General features: G+C 36.0%; 1 protein-coding gene across 1 annotated transcript; it reads left to right on the top strand.

Annotated features, from left to right (window-relative positions):
• Window positions 1-1,155: 1,155 nt before the first annotated feature.
• Window positions 1,156-16,213, top strand: LOC137041049 (adhesion G protein-coupled receptor F5-like). The gene is made up of 11 exons (XM_067416973.1): window positions 1,156-1,177; window positions 1,452-1,616; window positions 3,697-3,846; window positions 3,946-4,119; window positions 4,248-4,274; window positions 5,517-5,669; window positions 5,772-5,933; window positions 14,684-14,784; window positions 15,549-15,616; window positions 15,768-15,904; window positions 16,011-16,213. Exons 1-11 carry the CDS (start codon window positions 1,156-1,158, stop codon window positions 16,211-16,213), a joined length of 1,362 nt encoding a protein of 453 aa, XP_067273074.1.
• Window positions 16,214-18,017: the final 1,804 nt, after the last annotated feature.

Below are 18,017 nucleotides of genomic sequence, written 5' to 3'. Positions count from 1 at the left end.
AATCAGCTCAACTTTATGGTAATGACTGAGCTATGACGCGGTTCGGCGGCAACAGGCGGCAACCAATCAGAATGTAGAAGTGCTCCGCTTGAGAGAAATCCAGATAACGCAGGCCTGTAAACTTTGGTTACGACCACATTAGTTCCCAAGCAAATTGTAGGAGAGGTTGATCATTGCTGTGCGGGTTTCCCTATCATTTATGACAAGATCATTCATAGTGATGTGTAATTTGTTAAGAAGTCACGCAACACTATTTTATAGGCGCTAGAACGCTCGTTGTTCAGCGGGTGTGCAATTAATTCTTACTTTCACATTTAAACGATTTCATGAAGTTAATTTATACCCTACTTGTGGTTAGTATATCCATCAACATGCTTGTTTGATTTGCGGCCTCTTTAAATACAGTTTAAAAAAAGAAAAAACATTTGATCTAAGTCAGAGCGGCAGCACGTTTCCGGAGCTTTCTACAGCGTCGTTGTCAGGGCGGCAAGAGCGAATTTTGACGCTCTCGCCAGCGGCGGTGTGAACACACAGTAACAATCATTAAGGTAGCTGAAACCAACGCAGTGTTGCCCGCACACAGCGCGTTCAGATCAACAGGTCATAAGCACAGGAATAATCCTAAAACAACATGGTGTGCATTTAACACTAACGTGTCTCCTACGGTGTCTAGATTATACTCCCACATAAATATAAAAGACATCTACTCACATTGAATTCTCAAGCATCAGAATATACATACGGTCATTAGGTAGCTGAAGCCAACACCGTGCACGATCAGCGTGTTCAGATCAACAGGTTATCAGCACAGGAATAATCCTAAAACAACACGGTGCATTTAATACTAACGGGTCTCAGATTAGACTCCATGGATAAATTGACATTTACTCACACCACGTCGTCAAGGGAAGCAGTCAAACAAGCAGTTTCTCCAACGCACCAGTAACGGAGGGGGAAAAAAAACCCACACACACACACACACACACACACACACACACACACACACACACACACGTTCGAGGGGAAGCGAGGACAAACGTAGCTTCACAATGACCGCGAGACTTTAAGCTCGCTGGCGTCATCACGTCACCTGCCCGCCTTAAAGGCATAGCGTACTCATTCCAGTTATATGTGTCAACACAATCAACGCCGAATATGAAACTGCAGCCGTCAGGTGGTACACCTAGAGCTCTGGAAGTTGATTGCGTTCATTATTATTGCATTGTTATCTGCTTTGAGACATAAAAAGCTGTCTCTCTTGATGCTTTGCAAACTCTGTTTTGGCTGTACACCTTCATGTGTTTTGGAGGAGGCATGGCTTTGGAAAGTGCTCTGAAGGGAGGGTGGGATCTCATGCTTTCAAATTTAGCTTGCTAGCATCTTTGAAATTGCATGCACTACCTTTAATTTTCAACTTTAATGTTGTTAACCAGTTCTGTTATTAACACTAGTGTGCCAGCCAAATGTGACCGAATACCAGTGCGTGTGTGAAGATGGTTTTTCATGGACATACAACAACTGCAAGACATATGAGGCCTGTGATGACATCAGTTGGGGCTCGTGTGGATGTATCAGCGGCATTCCGAGTGATGGAGAGATGTGTGTGCTGGAGAGCGGTAAGAATCATGACTAAACAAGCCAACTGCAAATGCACTGTAAAAAGCTGTAAAAACATTTGTAATGTTAAGTGTTGCGATTTAAGAAAGGAAATCGTAACACTTTTAACATTAAACAAAGGGAGATGCCACACAACCACTGCATAAATAATAATATTTATTATACTAAAGTAATATAAACTTGAAATGTCAAATATTCAGTGTACATGTTAGTCAGTATGCAAGCGTGTAAGTGGAAGTTTGAAATGCAGATGTACCAAACATAAAGAACAGAAAATGCAGATAGACACAGGAAAGATTAAAGGTGCCCTATATTGAATTAACCTTGCCATAGAGAAATAATAAGAGTTCAGTGCATTGACATCACATACTGTGAGTCTCAAACACCATTGCCTCCTACTTCATATGTAAATCTCGTGCATAAAAAACACAGCAGAAAAATAAGTGCTTTCAACATAAACCCAACCGTGATGCAAGCATTGGGGATCATTTATATGCACACCCCCAACATTTGCATCTGTCCAAAGATGGGCAATGTCAGACGGAACTGCTCCAGCCAAATCATAAGGACTGCAGGTAAACATATGCGACACTCTCATTGACACAAAGATGAAAAATGTCAACAGTCATGGTGTTCCACCATATAAGTTAAAACGACAGTCATTTGACAAGGCTATTCATTTTGTACAAATATATGTTTATATTTTTGAGAACTTAAGTATGATGTTTTTGCATGCTTGTATTTCTGAGTACATCACAGTCACTGCGTAGCCTACATTGTGACTAACGTTATATAAACATGCAATATCGTTGACGAAAAAAGACGAGTCATCACTGGTTTTGGTTTTGCCTGAGGGAATGAGCGTTCGTGCGGTTGCCAGATTTCAGTCATTTAAATCCCCAAAACAGAGCTTTTCTGTGAAAAGAACCCGTATACTATCCGGTGTTTCACCTAAACATTTTCAATCTGGCAACCATATGCACGCGAGCTCTCTCTCTCGCGCGGATGATCTGAAAACACAAACAAACAAGTAGGCTGCATTTCAGTAGTCTCTATTTGAGATGTTCTAATTAAAGTGTCATTCAGTCGGTCTGTGTTCTGTCAGGACAGTCAGGACTCACGAGCCGCTTTGCTGAACAGCTGAACTGCTGTGAGCTACTGAAATAAGCCAATCAGAGCAGAGCTCTAATTTTAATATTAATGACTTTTCCAAATAAGGCAAAAACAGAGCATTACATCCTAGGGACAATTTATAGGGTTGTAAATGGACTTGTATAACTGTATCTGGACAATTTTTGGCCTTAAATAAGCCACATACACTCTATGTAAATATCAGAGAACAATTTAACATATTGTTTCAAATCATTCTAGGGCACCTTTAATCAACGTGAACTCCAATGCGGCTGTGGTCTCCCTCCAACTCCCACATAACGTCAGATCTCAGTAGGGCTGTAACGATTCATCGAGTAACTCGAGTTAATCGAATCAAAAAAATCCTCGAGGAAAAATCATCTGCCTCGATGCTTCGCCCAGTCAAAGTTCAGACCTCCAAATCCAATTGAGAATCTGTGGCGAGTCTTGAAAATTGCTGTTCACAGATGCTCTCCGTCCAATCTGAATGAGCTTGACCTATTTTGCTAAGAAGAATGGGCAAAAATTTCACTCTCTAGATGTGCAAAACTGATGGAGACATACCCAAAAAACTTGCAGCTGTAATTGCAGCAAAAGGTGGTTCTACAAAGTATTGATTTATGAGGGCTGAATACAAATGCACCCCACACTTTTCCGATATTTATTTTATTAATTTAGGACATCATTTATAATTTTCCTTCCACTTCAAAATTATGTGCCACTTTGTGTTGGTCTATTATATAAAATACCAATTAAATCAAGTTATATTTTTTGTTGTAATGTGTCAAAATGTGGAGAGTTCAGTGGGTATGAATACTTTTGCAAGGCACTGCACATGTAAATATTGTAATTTAAAATACAAAGTATTGCAACATTACATTGAAATGACAAATACAATATATAAAGACTGAGATTACAATGATTATAAGCTTGTTGTCTTTGTTACAGAACTTCACTTTATAGTCTTCTTGTCTGAAATTGAGATGGATGTATCAAGCATTGCTGTGATCGATGAGATGAGGAGATATTTGCAGAACGTCACCTTTCCACTTCAGTTAGATGAGCTGGTTGGATTTTTAGATGTGGACATCACGACAGGTAAAGAACATCACATGACCTTCATGACCTTCTGAACACCAACACAGCAGTCCTGATCTGCTAAAAATGAACTTACATTTATGGTTTATCCTTTCTTAGTGTGCAATTTCAACGACAGTGGATACAAGTGCACATGTGAGGATCAGTATTTCTGGCCGTGTGAAAAGTGCAGAGAATATGAGAGCTGTTACAACCTCACTAACAACACATGCAGATGCATCAATGATATTCCAAGTGATCGACAGTTTTGTCAACCAGTCAACGACATAACAAGTAAAGTAGTTTTATACATTTCTGTTTGTAATCACAGAAGTCAGGTGGGTCAGTTACATTTACAATTCAGTATACAGGTCAGTATACAATTTTTTTTTTCTAATCCATTCTCTTCCTTTTCCCAAAAGATAACACAGCATGTGCGCAACCAACAGGTACATTAAACATCTAACTTAAAAGTGCAGTGTGTATATCCACTTAAACTCTGTGGACCCTGTGACATCATCATGTATACAAAAGTTATATTTCAAAAGCTATGATGTCATGTGGTACCATTTGAAAGCTTAGAGTCTCTAATTTCTGGTGATATGCATCACTTTGGCATTTGTTTTAGACAAAGTAATGTATTTACACTAAATTACTCTGGTACTATTTCCACCTGGATTTGGCCTAGCCAAATTGAAAAGCCTCCTATACACGCATACAGTGGTCTAAGTACAACATTTCGGTGTCATTTTACAGGAAAGCCTTCGGAGTTACATAAAGCACTGCTAAAAGTGATAAACATGTAAGTATAGGTTGTCTAAGCTGTTAACCCCCCCCCCCCCCCCCCCAAAAAAAAGAAAAAATAAATAAAAAATTTATTTTTTAAATTTTTAAAAAAAAATTGTTTATATTCATTCATTATTGCACGTGTGTAACTTAGGACCCTGCAGACAGTTTGGGATGTTTCCAGCATATATAATTAATTTAATGAGAATGGAATATTGCATTTATATCACTGTATATATATATATATATATATATATATATATATATATATATATATATATATATATATATATATATATATATATATATATATATATATGGGGGGGGGGGTCTCATCCCTTCAGACCCATTTGATTGAATCTTGCATACAACATGACACAGACAAACTTATTTTTTCCACTATTTTCTGGAATTTAGTGGAAACAGCCCAACTGTCTGCAGGGTCCTAGAGCTCACAGGGCCTGAGTTACACACTTTCAAAAATGAATTTATAAAATAAAATAAAAATAAAAAAGCCCCTACTTTTTTTTTTTTTTTTTTTTTTTTTGGTATTACAGCTTAGACAACATATATTAACATGTTTATCACTTTTGGCAGTGTTGTTTTGGCATGTGATGTCAAAGGGCTTCCTGTAAAATGACAACAACATTTTGAACTTAGTTTACTCATCCTCGCATCATTCCAAACCTGACTTGTATTGGTTGCCATTTCTCAAAATGTGCTACGTTCTACTGAAAGTCGTACAGGTTTGGAATGACGAGAGAGAATGAATGATGATGGAAATTAACATTTTTGGTGAACTTTGGTGACATCCTGATAACTGCAGCAATTTTATGCATATTAAAAGATATGTGAATATTCCTTGAAAACTCTTTGTATTCATTCTAATTGTATGTTTCCTACAGTGACTCCAGTTCTGATTGAATATCTATCTGAAATTCAGATAGATGCTGAGAATACTACCATCATTGATCAGCTAATGATCTATTGGATGTCTTTTGATTTTCCCTACACAATCAGTGACAGCACTAACATCACAGAAACCAACCTAACTACTGGTATGAGCTCTGGCTGTTTTGAAATGTTGTATGCCTACTTTATACATCATGAATACTGCTATAAATGATTTTTTTAATGTAAATTATTATTTTGCCTTCCAGTGTGTTCATTGAACCAAACGCAGTATCAGTGTAAATGTGAGGATCTGTTTGTTTGGCCAAATGACACGTGTCATTCCTACCAGGCCTGCGAAGACATTGAAGGTTCATGTACATGTCTTAATGCCCTTCCAGTCAATGGACAGAGCTGCCAGTTAAAAGAAGGTGAGCCCATAAACTGAGTTATAAATGTGTCTGCCCCCGTGGTCACAGTGAAAATATACCATTAAAAACCCAAAAATGCAGCGGGTCCACCAGACCCACGAACACTGGCTGAGTAACAAAAATATGAACACCACACAAGAGTTAAAATAATAATAATAAAAAAAAACACTTTATATTGAAAATAGTGCTTTCAAAATTGGCGTGTTAACGCATGCAATTAATTTTTTCAGTTTAACGTGTTTAAAATTCTATATGTTTCTATTTTCCTTTGGCTAACGTTACATTATATAATCCAGGGGCGAGGCTACATAAGGGCCAGGGTGGCACTGGCCCACTCAGATTGACGGCTGGCCCACCCAATCAGAACAGACAAAAAAAAAAAAAAAAAATTGTGATAGCAGAAAATAATATGCCTATGTGACAACACAAATCACTTAAACACGTACAAAAAGTTTCATTAAAAAATAGGGCTGTCAAATATGCTAATAACGCGTTAACGCAAATTCATTTTAACAGCACTAAATTTATTAACGCAGCGCGCATTTTCTCTTTGATCCGTGGCATAGCCCGTAGTTGGAAAAAGTGAGAGCAGTCAGACGCAGCAGCAAACATTAATAGGGAAAGAAAAGGGTTGACATTAATATTCTAAACCAAAAGTGCAGTTATTGCCTACATAAGCTACCACATAGCCTAAGCTACCACATTTTTTGTTTAACTTTTATTAGACTTCAGAAAGAAAAGTGCGTTTTTTTCACTGAGCACATTCTCTGCAGTCTGAGCGCGATGCACTGCAGCTCACTCTCGCTCATGTCTGAGGTAAATCATTAACACCATCACCGCTTACAGTACACCTGTTTTATTGAACTAAATACATTACAATCGACTAAAACGAATGCACAGGTTACTTCCCTGAACAAGCGCGCTCCCGAGTCCATGTTCTTCACACTGTCCACGTAAATCGCGGCCCAGTTCGGCGTGCACACGCAAAATACCGGCAGTTCAATAGGGAGCGCGCGTCTCTTAAAGGGGCCGCACTATATTCCTACTCGTGGAGTATGGACCTCCTCAAGGTATGGTGTGGATCTGGTGCGCTCACTGGTACACATTACCAATTTTTCATACGAACTGTGCCCTGCTCTGAATTAAACTGCCAGTGTAAAGACTCCCTTTATATTCTTAAAATGAGAAAAATCACTGCTTACTCTTAATTTTTAAGTTTAGGCTTAAGAGACATGAACAATTTCTTAAATAAACATCTATGACCTTTGATACGTCTAATCTTCATGCTGTATTGATTATTATTGAATAAGTATGGTTTCACTAATAATAAATGTACATTTGCATAAAGCATGCATAGCATACTCATGTTGATTAGAGTATTAAAAACTTAATTTTAGATTTACAATTGCTAAAAATGTGCGATTAAATTGCGATTAATCACGAGTTAACTCATGACAATCATGCGATTAATAGCGATTAAATATTTTAATCGATTGACAGCCCTATTAAAAAATAATTACTGTAGAGCGAAAACATTTTCATATAGCTGACTTATTGCAGCAGCCAATCAATAAGCTTAGTAGTAATGTTTAGCCAATCGCGTATTGTTGAGGGGATGTGAAGATAAGTTTACGTCTGCTAGTGAAATAAACTTTTAACACGGGCCATGGTGCAAAACACGAGACGAAATCCTTACAGGTTAAGCTGCAAATACATGTTTGATAACAGTTATACTGAGCTGCATTAGTTGACAAGAATTGGTTATTCCATTTTAAAATGAACCCAATTACTGAACACTGATGTCTTGTTAGTGGTCATATAGCAGCACAATATCTATATTTGTCTTCCTTGCAATAGGCTTTGTAGCTGCTTGTTATAAATTAATTTTGCATATATGAATTATATGAATTTGTTGTCAAAAAATAAATCATATATAGCTTATATTTACTGTCAAGTGATTTTGTCCCATATTGTTTAATTTGTGTAATTTGAGAGTAGTCATTGAGGTCCACCCTATTCCACCAAGGTCCACTCAGTTAAAAATTTCTGGCCTCGCCACTGATATAATCACGCATGCAAATGCTTTAAAACCATTCCAGTGCGACAAGACAAAAGATAAGCGATGACTGCGAAAAGTCCTGGGTGCATCTCAATCAGCTCCCTAGTTTCCTAGGTCGTGAATCAGTATTTATTTCCACATTTATTTATTTATTTATACATTTATTTAGTTCTAGGTTTCTTTTTTTGAGGCCACAGTGATACCTTGTGGTGTGACCCAACGAAAAGCAAGCCTTTGCAATTCACACAGGGAACGAATGACTGGCCAAAACTTTATATCACGGTTTAAGTCATTTAATGTTACCCTAACTGTATGTATATTGGGTGACCAACCATTCTCTTTATAGACATGGTCGTAAAACATTGTCCAGTCAGGATTTCTAAAATGTCTTTTGAACAGACAGGAACACATGACCAGAAAATACATATTCAACAGATCTGATAACACAGGGTTTTTTAAAATGGGGTCCGGGGATATAATAATGAAACTGAAAATAATTTAAGATTTATAATATGCCTTATACATTTTAGGATGGGGTCCTTCACACAGGGAAGAACATATTTGGGGGCCCGTGGCATCTAAAAGATTGAAGACCCCTGCGATTAAATATTTTACCATAAAAGCACAACAAAGAAATCATCCACTATAAGTTGCAGCGACTACCATTCAGTGGAAAAGTGCCATTTGTAACAGTTGAAACTATATATATTTTTAATAAATAAGTCTCGGCATCTCATCTATCATCTAAGTCTCATCTATGCTTTCCAAGCTTCACTGTGGTATTTAAAAAAACATTTGTCTAGAAAACATGGTAAACTCTTTCAACTGTACAATGTAAGTCTTCAACTGTACAATTGTTCGTGTTTGGATGATTCACTGCAACAAACTCAAGTCTCCCCGTCAGCATCAATAACACATTCTATATTTAAATTTTTGTGTATTATTACCTTGAAAAATATATATATCTTTGGTTTAGTATAGAATAATACTGTTTTTAGTGTTACTAATGTTGATGTCTGCATCTTTATAAAGATTATACCGGATTTAAAGAGTTTATTGGCACATTTGTTTGATTGTTTTTTTTTTTTTTTTTTGATAAGCTGAATTTTCAGTCCAAGTCATGTCAATTTTCTTCATTTGCAACAGTAACAACACTATCAACACCACCATCAACATCGACACCACAATCAACATCAACACCATCATCAACACCACCATCAACATCACCATCAACTTCATCATCCACATCAACACCATCATCAACACCACCATCAACATCAACATCGACACCACCATCAACATCAACACCACCATCAACATCACCATCAACACTATCATCAACATCACCATCAACATCAACACCATCATCAACATCACCATCAACTTCATCATCCACATCAACATCACTGTCAACATCACCATCAACTTCATCATCCACATCAACACCATCATCAACATCACCATCAACATCACCATCAACACCACCATCAACACCACCATCAACATCAACACCATCATCAACATCACCATCAACTTCATCATCCACATCAACATCACCATCAACACCACCATCAACATCACCATCAACACCACCATCAACATCAACACCATCATCAAAATCACCATCAACTTCATCATCCACATCAACATCAACATCACCATCAACATCACCATCAACACCACCATCAACATCGACACCATCATCAACATCACCATCAACTTCATCATCCACATCAACATCAACATCAACATCACCATCAACACCACCATCAACACCATCACCATCATCAACTTCATCCTCAACACCAACATCACCATCAACTTTATCATCAACACCACCATCAACATCACCATCAACTTTATCATCAACATCAACACAAACTTCAACAAAATCACCAACAATGACATCAACACCACCATCAACACTAGCATCAACACCAACATCAATACAAGCTTCAACAAAATCACCAACAATGACATCAACAGGTATGTGCTGAGGGACAAGATTGCTATTAGTATCGAGAACTGTTGCTTAAGGTCTGCTGATCCAATGCAAACTTGAAAACTTAGTTAACCCAAAAATGTAAATATGTCATAATTTACTCACCCTGATTTTGTTCTAAACCCATAAGACTCGTTAATCTTTGGAACACAAATTAAGATATTGTAATAAAATCAGTTAATTCTGTCCCTCCGTTGACATACGCAACTACCACTTTGATGCTTTAAGTCCCGTTCTTCGCGATTCCATCTTTCAGACTTTAGTTACCCTTACGCAACAAAAATATATTTCTCAATATATTAGTTGACAATATATTTCTCAGTATATTAGTTGACAATATATTTCATGTGTCTCCATATATTGTGAAATTTACATGGTAATATATCATATGATATATTATATAATAATATATTATATATGCAAGTTATATATTGCAATATATGGGACAATACTGCAATTATTGCCGTTTTCATATATTGACTAAATACATATCATTATACTATTCAATATATTGCTATGTATATTGAAATATATCCTACAATATATGAAATTATATATTGGAAGAGTCATTGTATATATATATGTAAATATATATGTAAAATTATATGAGATAATATACCTCAATGTACTGGATAATATAATCAGATTTATATGGGAATATGTCTTAAATATATTGATTTATATTACATAGTATATAATTATCATATATATTGTATACATGGTAAATATGAAATAATCTAATGTACACTGTCTGTCATATATTTTAAAATATAACAGATTAAAATATAATATAGAAATTAGGGCCGCGACTCGATTAAAAAAATAATCTAATTAATTAGAGGCTTTGTAATTAATTAATCGCATTTTAATTGCATATAAATATTTGACCTGAGAACAATGAGAAGTAATTTTTCACATGTATTTTTAGTAAACCATTGAATAATGACTGAATAAGCTTAATCAACAAAATATTGTTTATTTATTTCAGTCCAGCAGACCAGTGCATGTTTGCCAGTTTAGCAAAAGCATATTTGTGATATTTGAGGATCGATGTGCTGCGGTGATACGCGAATTCCTTGTTGTATAGCTTGCACACACCCATGCTCTTGACGACGCTTCCATTCTTTCGTTTTTTAAAACAAAATTTCCCATCCACGGGGCCAAGCAAAGCAGTCTCATCAGCTTCTTCGTTCCAGCTTCGTTCATGCGTTCATGTTCACATGGTTCGTTGTTGTCGTGACTCCGGAGCGCTAGTTGGTGTTCCAGTATAATTGGTCCGTCGAAACTCATTCATTGAAAAACGTTCCGCGGTGCAAAAATAAGTGTGGTAAAAAAATTTTTTTTTTTTTTTTGCGTAATTAATTAACGCGTTAAAGTCACGTAATTAACGTTAAAGTCCCGGCCCTAATAGAAATATTTTCTAAATATAGAAAATATATTGAAAGTCATGCACCATCTGATTTGGGCTATTGTTAATCAACCTCTTTAAACATATGCAGGAGCTTGCTTAACTCACAAAAAATACTTTGTTTCAATAAACATACATGAAATAATTCAGTTTTGTTTGTATATCAATGTATTTTAATATATGAATCAATATATAGCAATAGGTTGTCCATCCATATATTGCTATATATTTTCAAATATATGAGGAAGTTTCTGATACATTGAAATATATTTTCTAATGTATTGCAATATAAATTCTAGTATATTGCAATATATTTTTGTTTCGTAAGGGTAGTGTGTAATGTTGCTGTTAGAGCATAAATAATACCTGTAAAATTATAAAGCTCAAAGTTCAATGCCAAGCGAGATATTTTATTTAACAGAAGTTCCCTTTCAAAGCCTACAGCGAACGGCCGGTTTGGACTACACCCCTGCACTTCTTTCAGGAATGACGTCACTTGAACAGTTTAGGCTTGTTCGACTTCACCCAGAGATGCGCAGACCGATCGGCGGCAGACTTGAAGCACTGCATGACGGTTAGAAATTTTGTCCGACTTGAGGCAGCGCAGATGGCACGTGACTGTGACATATGTCAACAAAGTACCACGAGAGCGATTCGAGAGCAGCCGGCTGATGCAGCCACTGCAGTTTTCAAGGGGGACTGCAGCAGGCTACTCGAGCTCTAATGACGACACAGCTGATTCACAATTGGCCGGATTCGCCACATGACAGCGATCACGTGCGTTTCATGTTTATTCTAAAACCTTATGTTACGCTAATGCTCACAAATCATTTATTTATAACAGTAAAACCTCTTTTCATGTAGTCGCGATGTTATATTGTCATGTTTATCAAATTTATACTGATAAAAACCGTTGACAAAACTTCACTGATAGTGTAGGTTTATATATTGAACTTTATTCTTGTCCAAACAGACGCTTTATTAAGCAGTACATAAATTATTGAATAAAAATGTAATTGAAACATCTGTGTATTTGAGAAATTTTGCATTTATTTAACTCCAGCTGTGATAAAGTTTGCAAACACAGCTCAAGCGTCACTGCGGGAAGCAGAAAGTGTCCGCCTTCACGTCACCGTTTGCAGCTCCTCTCCGCCTGCACTCGGTAACTCTCGCCGATCGCATGCATCCAGCCGCAGCCAATGTCGAACACCACAAGAACATGCAAAATAGGGGGCGTGGTCTTGTTACTCTCCCACATGGAAAAGAGAACGCGCATTCAGAGCTTGCATCTCCCCGTTATGATAAGAAGTGGGACCTTTCCGGGCAAAGTGCGCTAAGCTGCTGTCCAATCACAACACGGGAAGCGCTGGCCCAATCAGAACTCGTTACGTATTTCTGAAGGAGGGACTTCATAGAAAAAGGAAATCATCAGGCCATTTTTAGGACAGAGAAAACAGTGGTGTACAGATAAGTAAATTGTGTGAAAAATACTGTTTTTTTTACACGCGAAACATGAACTCGTTATGTTTCACGCTGTAAACATAATCAAAGCTTTGAAAACACGCAAAGAACGGAACCTTTAAAAAGTTCATAAAGAGATTGTATAACAAATACATAAGAATCGAGCAGTTTAGTCCACATTTTCTAAAGATACATGACCACTTTATATGATGAACAGATTGAATTTAGGCTTTTATACACATATAAAGATTGATTAATGAAAATAATCAGAAGCTCAACGGTACATGCTTGATGTGTGAGAATGGACCTCATTGGTTCTTGAGCTTCCGTTTATCATAACTGCAATAGAGTGCCGAAGTCATGACGTCACTTTGTAGGCCAACCCGGAAGTTAGCGGCGCATGGGATTCCTCGATCAAAAGCCTATGAATTTTCCCCATAGACTTTTGGACAATCGCAAAAAATAAGATCTGTGTTCAACAAAGAGTTATGACGTTTTGTCTATCAAGATAATCTTTACAAGTGAATCCAAAATGTATACTGTTTAAAGCCTAAATAAAGCCGTCAGATATAAAATGCTAACGGTAAGCTATAAATGGACTACAGCACAGTCGCGGATCTATGTCATCATCAAGCTTCCTCAAACTTTATTTAAAAAACACGTTCACTCATTATGATCTGCGCTGTGTATGAACACTTATCCACTTTTTCATGAGAAATATTGCCCATTAGTTTTTTTCCAAAAATGTTAGAAACTAATTGGGTTTATGCGAGATTTGTTTTCTCGTTTGTTAATGTTTTATTTATTCGTTTATTATTTTGTTAGTTTATATAAACCTTAATATTATTTTCTTTGTGATTAAGATTAGGCTATTATGCCTGATCCTCATGCCCCAAATAGACTTTAAAGATTATCTTTCACTGTATTATGTTTGATTGTATGTTTGCATACCATTTGCTAATTCGCCAAAAAAAAAAAAAAAAAACGAATCTTTACCACCTCAGAAGCACTAACGACGTAAGCTATAGCCGTATCAATTTACAATCATATGTCATTTTTCTTAGACGATTGATCATATATCGAGGAGAGAACCACTATAAATATGGACATGTAACGTTAGAACAGCCCAGCTTTCATTCGACGACTTGTGGTTCCATCTCGGGACAAAACAAAACACTACAGTCTCTCCACAGAAATGAAGAACTGGTAATTGGTTACCTTAATATGACAGATTTCTGTGTACAACAATATTTAGAAACACTACTATTTGAAATGACTAAATATATAACTTTATGTATATTAACTGAAAGGCAAATTTCTAAGAACGTGAGACTGAAATGCAGGCTAGTTTTTATTTTTAATAAATATGTACTTACAGAATTCAAAAGTGAATGAAACGCGGGCTGGTGAGATTTCCTGTTTGTCACGATGACGTCTAAAGTCCCGGCCAAAGGATGTAGTCCCTTTTAGCAACTTCTTAGCAATGGCCGTTTTTAAGACACAATAAAGTTTTTAAAAAATCACAAGCAGATTAGAACTAGTGTCATAGATAAAAACGTGAAAACATTTAGAGGCTTTGTTAACCACAGACCTTATTTCAGGCGATTTAGCAAAAACCCATTCAAAAAACCCATAGACTTTAGAGCGAGGGAACCGGAAGTGCTAAAACGCTAACTCACTATTTTATTCATTCATTGTCTCAGGGATATTTTTTGGAGGGGCTACTAAAGTAAATCTTGCATACCCCCAGCAACTAGGTAGTATTGGTACTGAGGATTCTTACTGTAATTTTGATACATAAATGTACACTTGTTTTACAGATATTGGAATGTCAATGACAATAGATCAGAATTTTAGCACCAATCTTACTGACCCTAATAGCAATGATTACAAATATTTATCTGCACAAATTGAGAAAGCAGTGAGTATTCATTCCTTTTTTCATATTTAAAATAAATATATTGTTTTTGATATTGGCATATGAATACAGCTTTAATATAAAATATAACAATTATATATATATATATATATATATATATATATATATATATATATATATATACATACATATATATATATATACATATATATATATATATATATATATATATATATATATATATATATATATATATATATATATATATATATATATAAACACACACACACACACACACACACACACACACACACACACAATTATATATAACAATCATAACAATTATTTTTGGTAATTAATATTTATGGTCACACTTTATTTTGATGGTCCACTTAAGACACTCTAACTGTGCAACTTCATGTCATCTACCAGTAATTTAAAAATTAATATACTGTCTGGTGGTTAATAGCTATCACTTTATTTTGATGCTTCTCCAGCATATTATACTGACTAAAAGTAACGTTGCGACTTATTCAGCTTATTCTACTAATCCAAACCCTAACAACAAACCACAGTCTACTAATTCTTAGAGTTAGTTGACAAGTTGACACGTAGTTGCAAAGTTATTTATAGTGAATATCTAGACCATCAAAATAAAGCGTGACCCTATTTATTTATGTATTACTTCAATAACCCCCAACCTCCCTGCATATACTTCTCCGACTGATTCATATTTTTACTTACTAATATACAATGACTTTTCAAGCATATATTGGGTACTTTTTTACTTTTTTTTTTTTTTACAGATTAACACAAATTATTTAAAAAATCTTGCTGGTTACAGTTCTGGTTCTGCAAAAGTAACTGGATTCAGGTATGATCTACCATTTGAATTGTATTGATGGATTAGGTTTAATTTGAACTTTTTCCCCACTCAACATTTTTATTTTTTCATAACTTTTTCAAACACGTACAATGTTAATATAGTGTCTTTACATTGGTGTGGTTTGTGTTTCACTCCGTAGATCTGGTAGTGTTATAGCAGACTACACAATAAAAGCATCATCTAACAACCTTGATTTTAGAGCAGCACATGAAAGTATCTCTGACTCTCTAAGGGCAGAAGGAATCATTTTAGCTGAAGATGCTTTTGCTCTGAGTGGTAAGTTTAGACAGTGCCCCATCTAAAACCCTTCACATTTCTTAGTTCCATCATATTTATGTTATTGTTGTTTTTTGTTCATGAGCTATATGGTTTTTCTTTTCAGAACAAAAGGACTTCACAAAAGATGAATTATATCCTCTACAAACGATTGACCTGAACTGCATACAACCAGACTTTGCAAAAGGAACAATACAATGGAAAGTGAATAACAAAGATCCTGCACTAGACAAAAAAAGATACGTCATTTCAAACAACAACAGCACTCTCACTGTGAAAACTATTAGTGAAAGTGACAGTGGTGAGTGACGCAAGGTTTATCTTTGCCCTCTCTGTCTTACATGACAAGAGTCTGATTGATTTTAGAGTCCTGTTTTGAAAAGCAGACTACTGTAAAACTTTAATCATAGTTTGATTGAGGTATATTAGCACTGATGTCCTATAACATAAGATTATACTACATTTACCGTAGAATATGCTGCCATATCAACATTACATTTAATTATGAAATCCATCAACCAATGATAACTAAGCCACACTGAACATTTACAATATTGGTTTGATAGCAAAATAAATAAATACATAATACAAATGAATTTTGTTCTTACTGAAAATGCTCCTTAAAAAATGTATTTTTTGAGTTTACTTTTTAATGGATCCCCCTTACGCCCCATCCCCCTTAATGCAGGTCGATACGTATGCATCATACAAAGCAGTGGAGTAAAATACATCCAGTGGCAAAACATTGTTATTAACCAACGCCCCACTATCATTGTGGGTGGTAATCGTGATTTTCCATGTGAAGACAGCACTGTCCAACTGAGATGTTCTGTTGATGCTATCTACAATGTTGAGTGGGTCCTGAATGAAGCAGTACAAACTTCAGGTTGTACATTCAAATCATTAGTAAATGTTTTACAAAAGTTATTGAGTAGTTGTCTTTTAAACTTTCAATAAAATCTGCCATGTTATTTTTTTTTCTCTAGTACTAGGATCTGATATCATATTAAACTATCCTACTAAAAGTGGGAATTGTAAGGATGAAACCTTTACATGCCGTCTCAAGGGTCTGCCACAACTACTTCAGTACAGTTACAGCTCGCGCAGTGTCACAGTAAGCCTAAAGCACACAAGCACACAACGTAAGCCAGTTTCTTATTCTTCTCAGCATCATATTGCTTTTCACTGTTGGTTTTAACAATCTAAGGCCCCGTCCAAACGGAGATGCATTCAGCTGTATATGTATACATTTTGTACCGTATCAGCATTTTGTCCACACAGATCCGGCGTTTTGGAAGCATGAACACAATATTTTCTGAAACTGGGAACCCGAGAGTGGATAAATCTGAAAACGATATTCTCTCATTTTCGTGTGTACAGCCAATCCGTATATTTTCTGAAACAGTGATGTCATCACATACGTCCAGCATGGTGAAAGAGATAAGGGATACAACTAAGTGGACTGGGCATGCGAACATCAATATCGCGTCATTTAATTAACGTATCTGCATTATTGTAAGGGTAGGTTTAGGGTTGGGGTAGCCAAACTTAGCCCCGCCCACAACATTTTTAGGTCGGGCGGTTCGGTCTGGCCTCGATCCATAGAGGCAGTGCTTTAGGTGGCCCAAAAGAAGTGCCGGTACTCTATTATTTTTATTTTTATTTTTTTGCTGACTCCTCTCCTCCCCTGAAGTAACAACTATATTGAAGTGGTTTTATACGTAGGGTTGCCAACTTCTGGAAAAGAAAATAAGGGACAATCGTGGTTCTTTAAGAAAATAAAGGACATAATAAGGGACACTCAAAATATGTGTACTGTACCACACAGTGTAGTTATTTCAGTGTCTGCAGTTAAGTGTGTGTATAAAGGCTCTCAGACAAACACATGAGTCATTCTGTGTCAAAATCTGCCAAATTTCTGAAAGTTTCTGAAGAAAGACAGTCATAAATTAAGAAAAAAAGACAAAATATTTAATGTGATGGATGTATATTTACTGAGTAATTCAATATTTTGTAGTGGGGGTCAGAATGGCAATTTTCACAGGGGTGTAAAAATGACTTTAGAAAGATGGCATCATTATTTTATTTTCACACAGAGATTGATAGGTCTACT

Source organism: Pseudorasbora parva, chromosome 15 (genome assembly GCF_024679245.1).
Source record: "Pseudorasbora parva isolate DD20220531a chromosome 15, ASM2467924v1, whole genome shotgun sequence".
NCBI classification, from domain to species: domain Eukaryota; kingdom Metazoa; phylum Chordata; class Actinopteri; order Cypriniformes; family Gobionidae; genus Pseudorasbora; species Pseudorasbora parva.
This window is presented reverse-complemented; position numbering and strand designations above follow the sequence as displayed.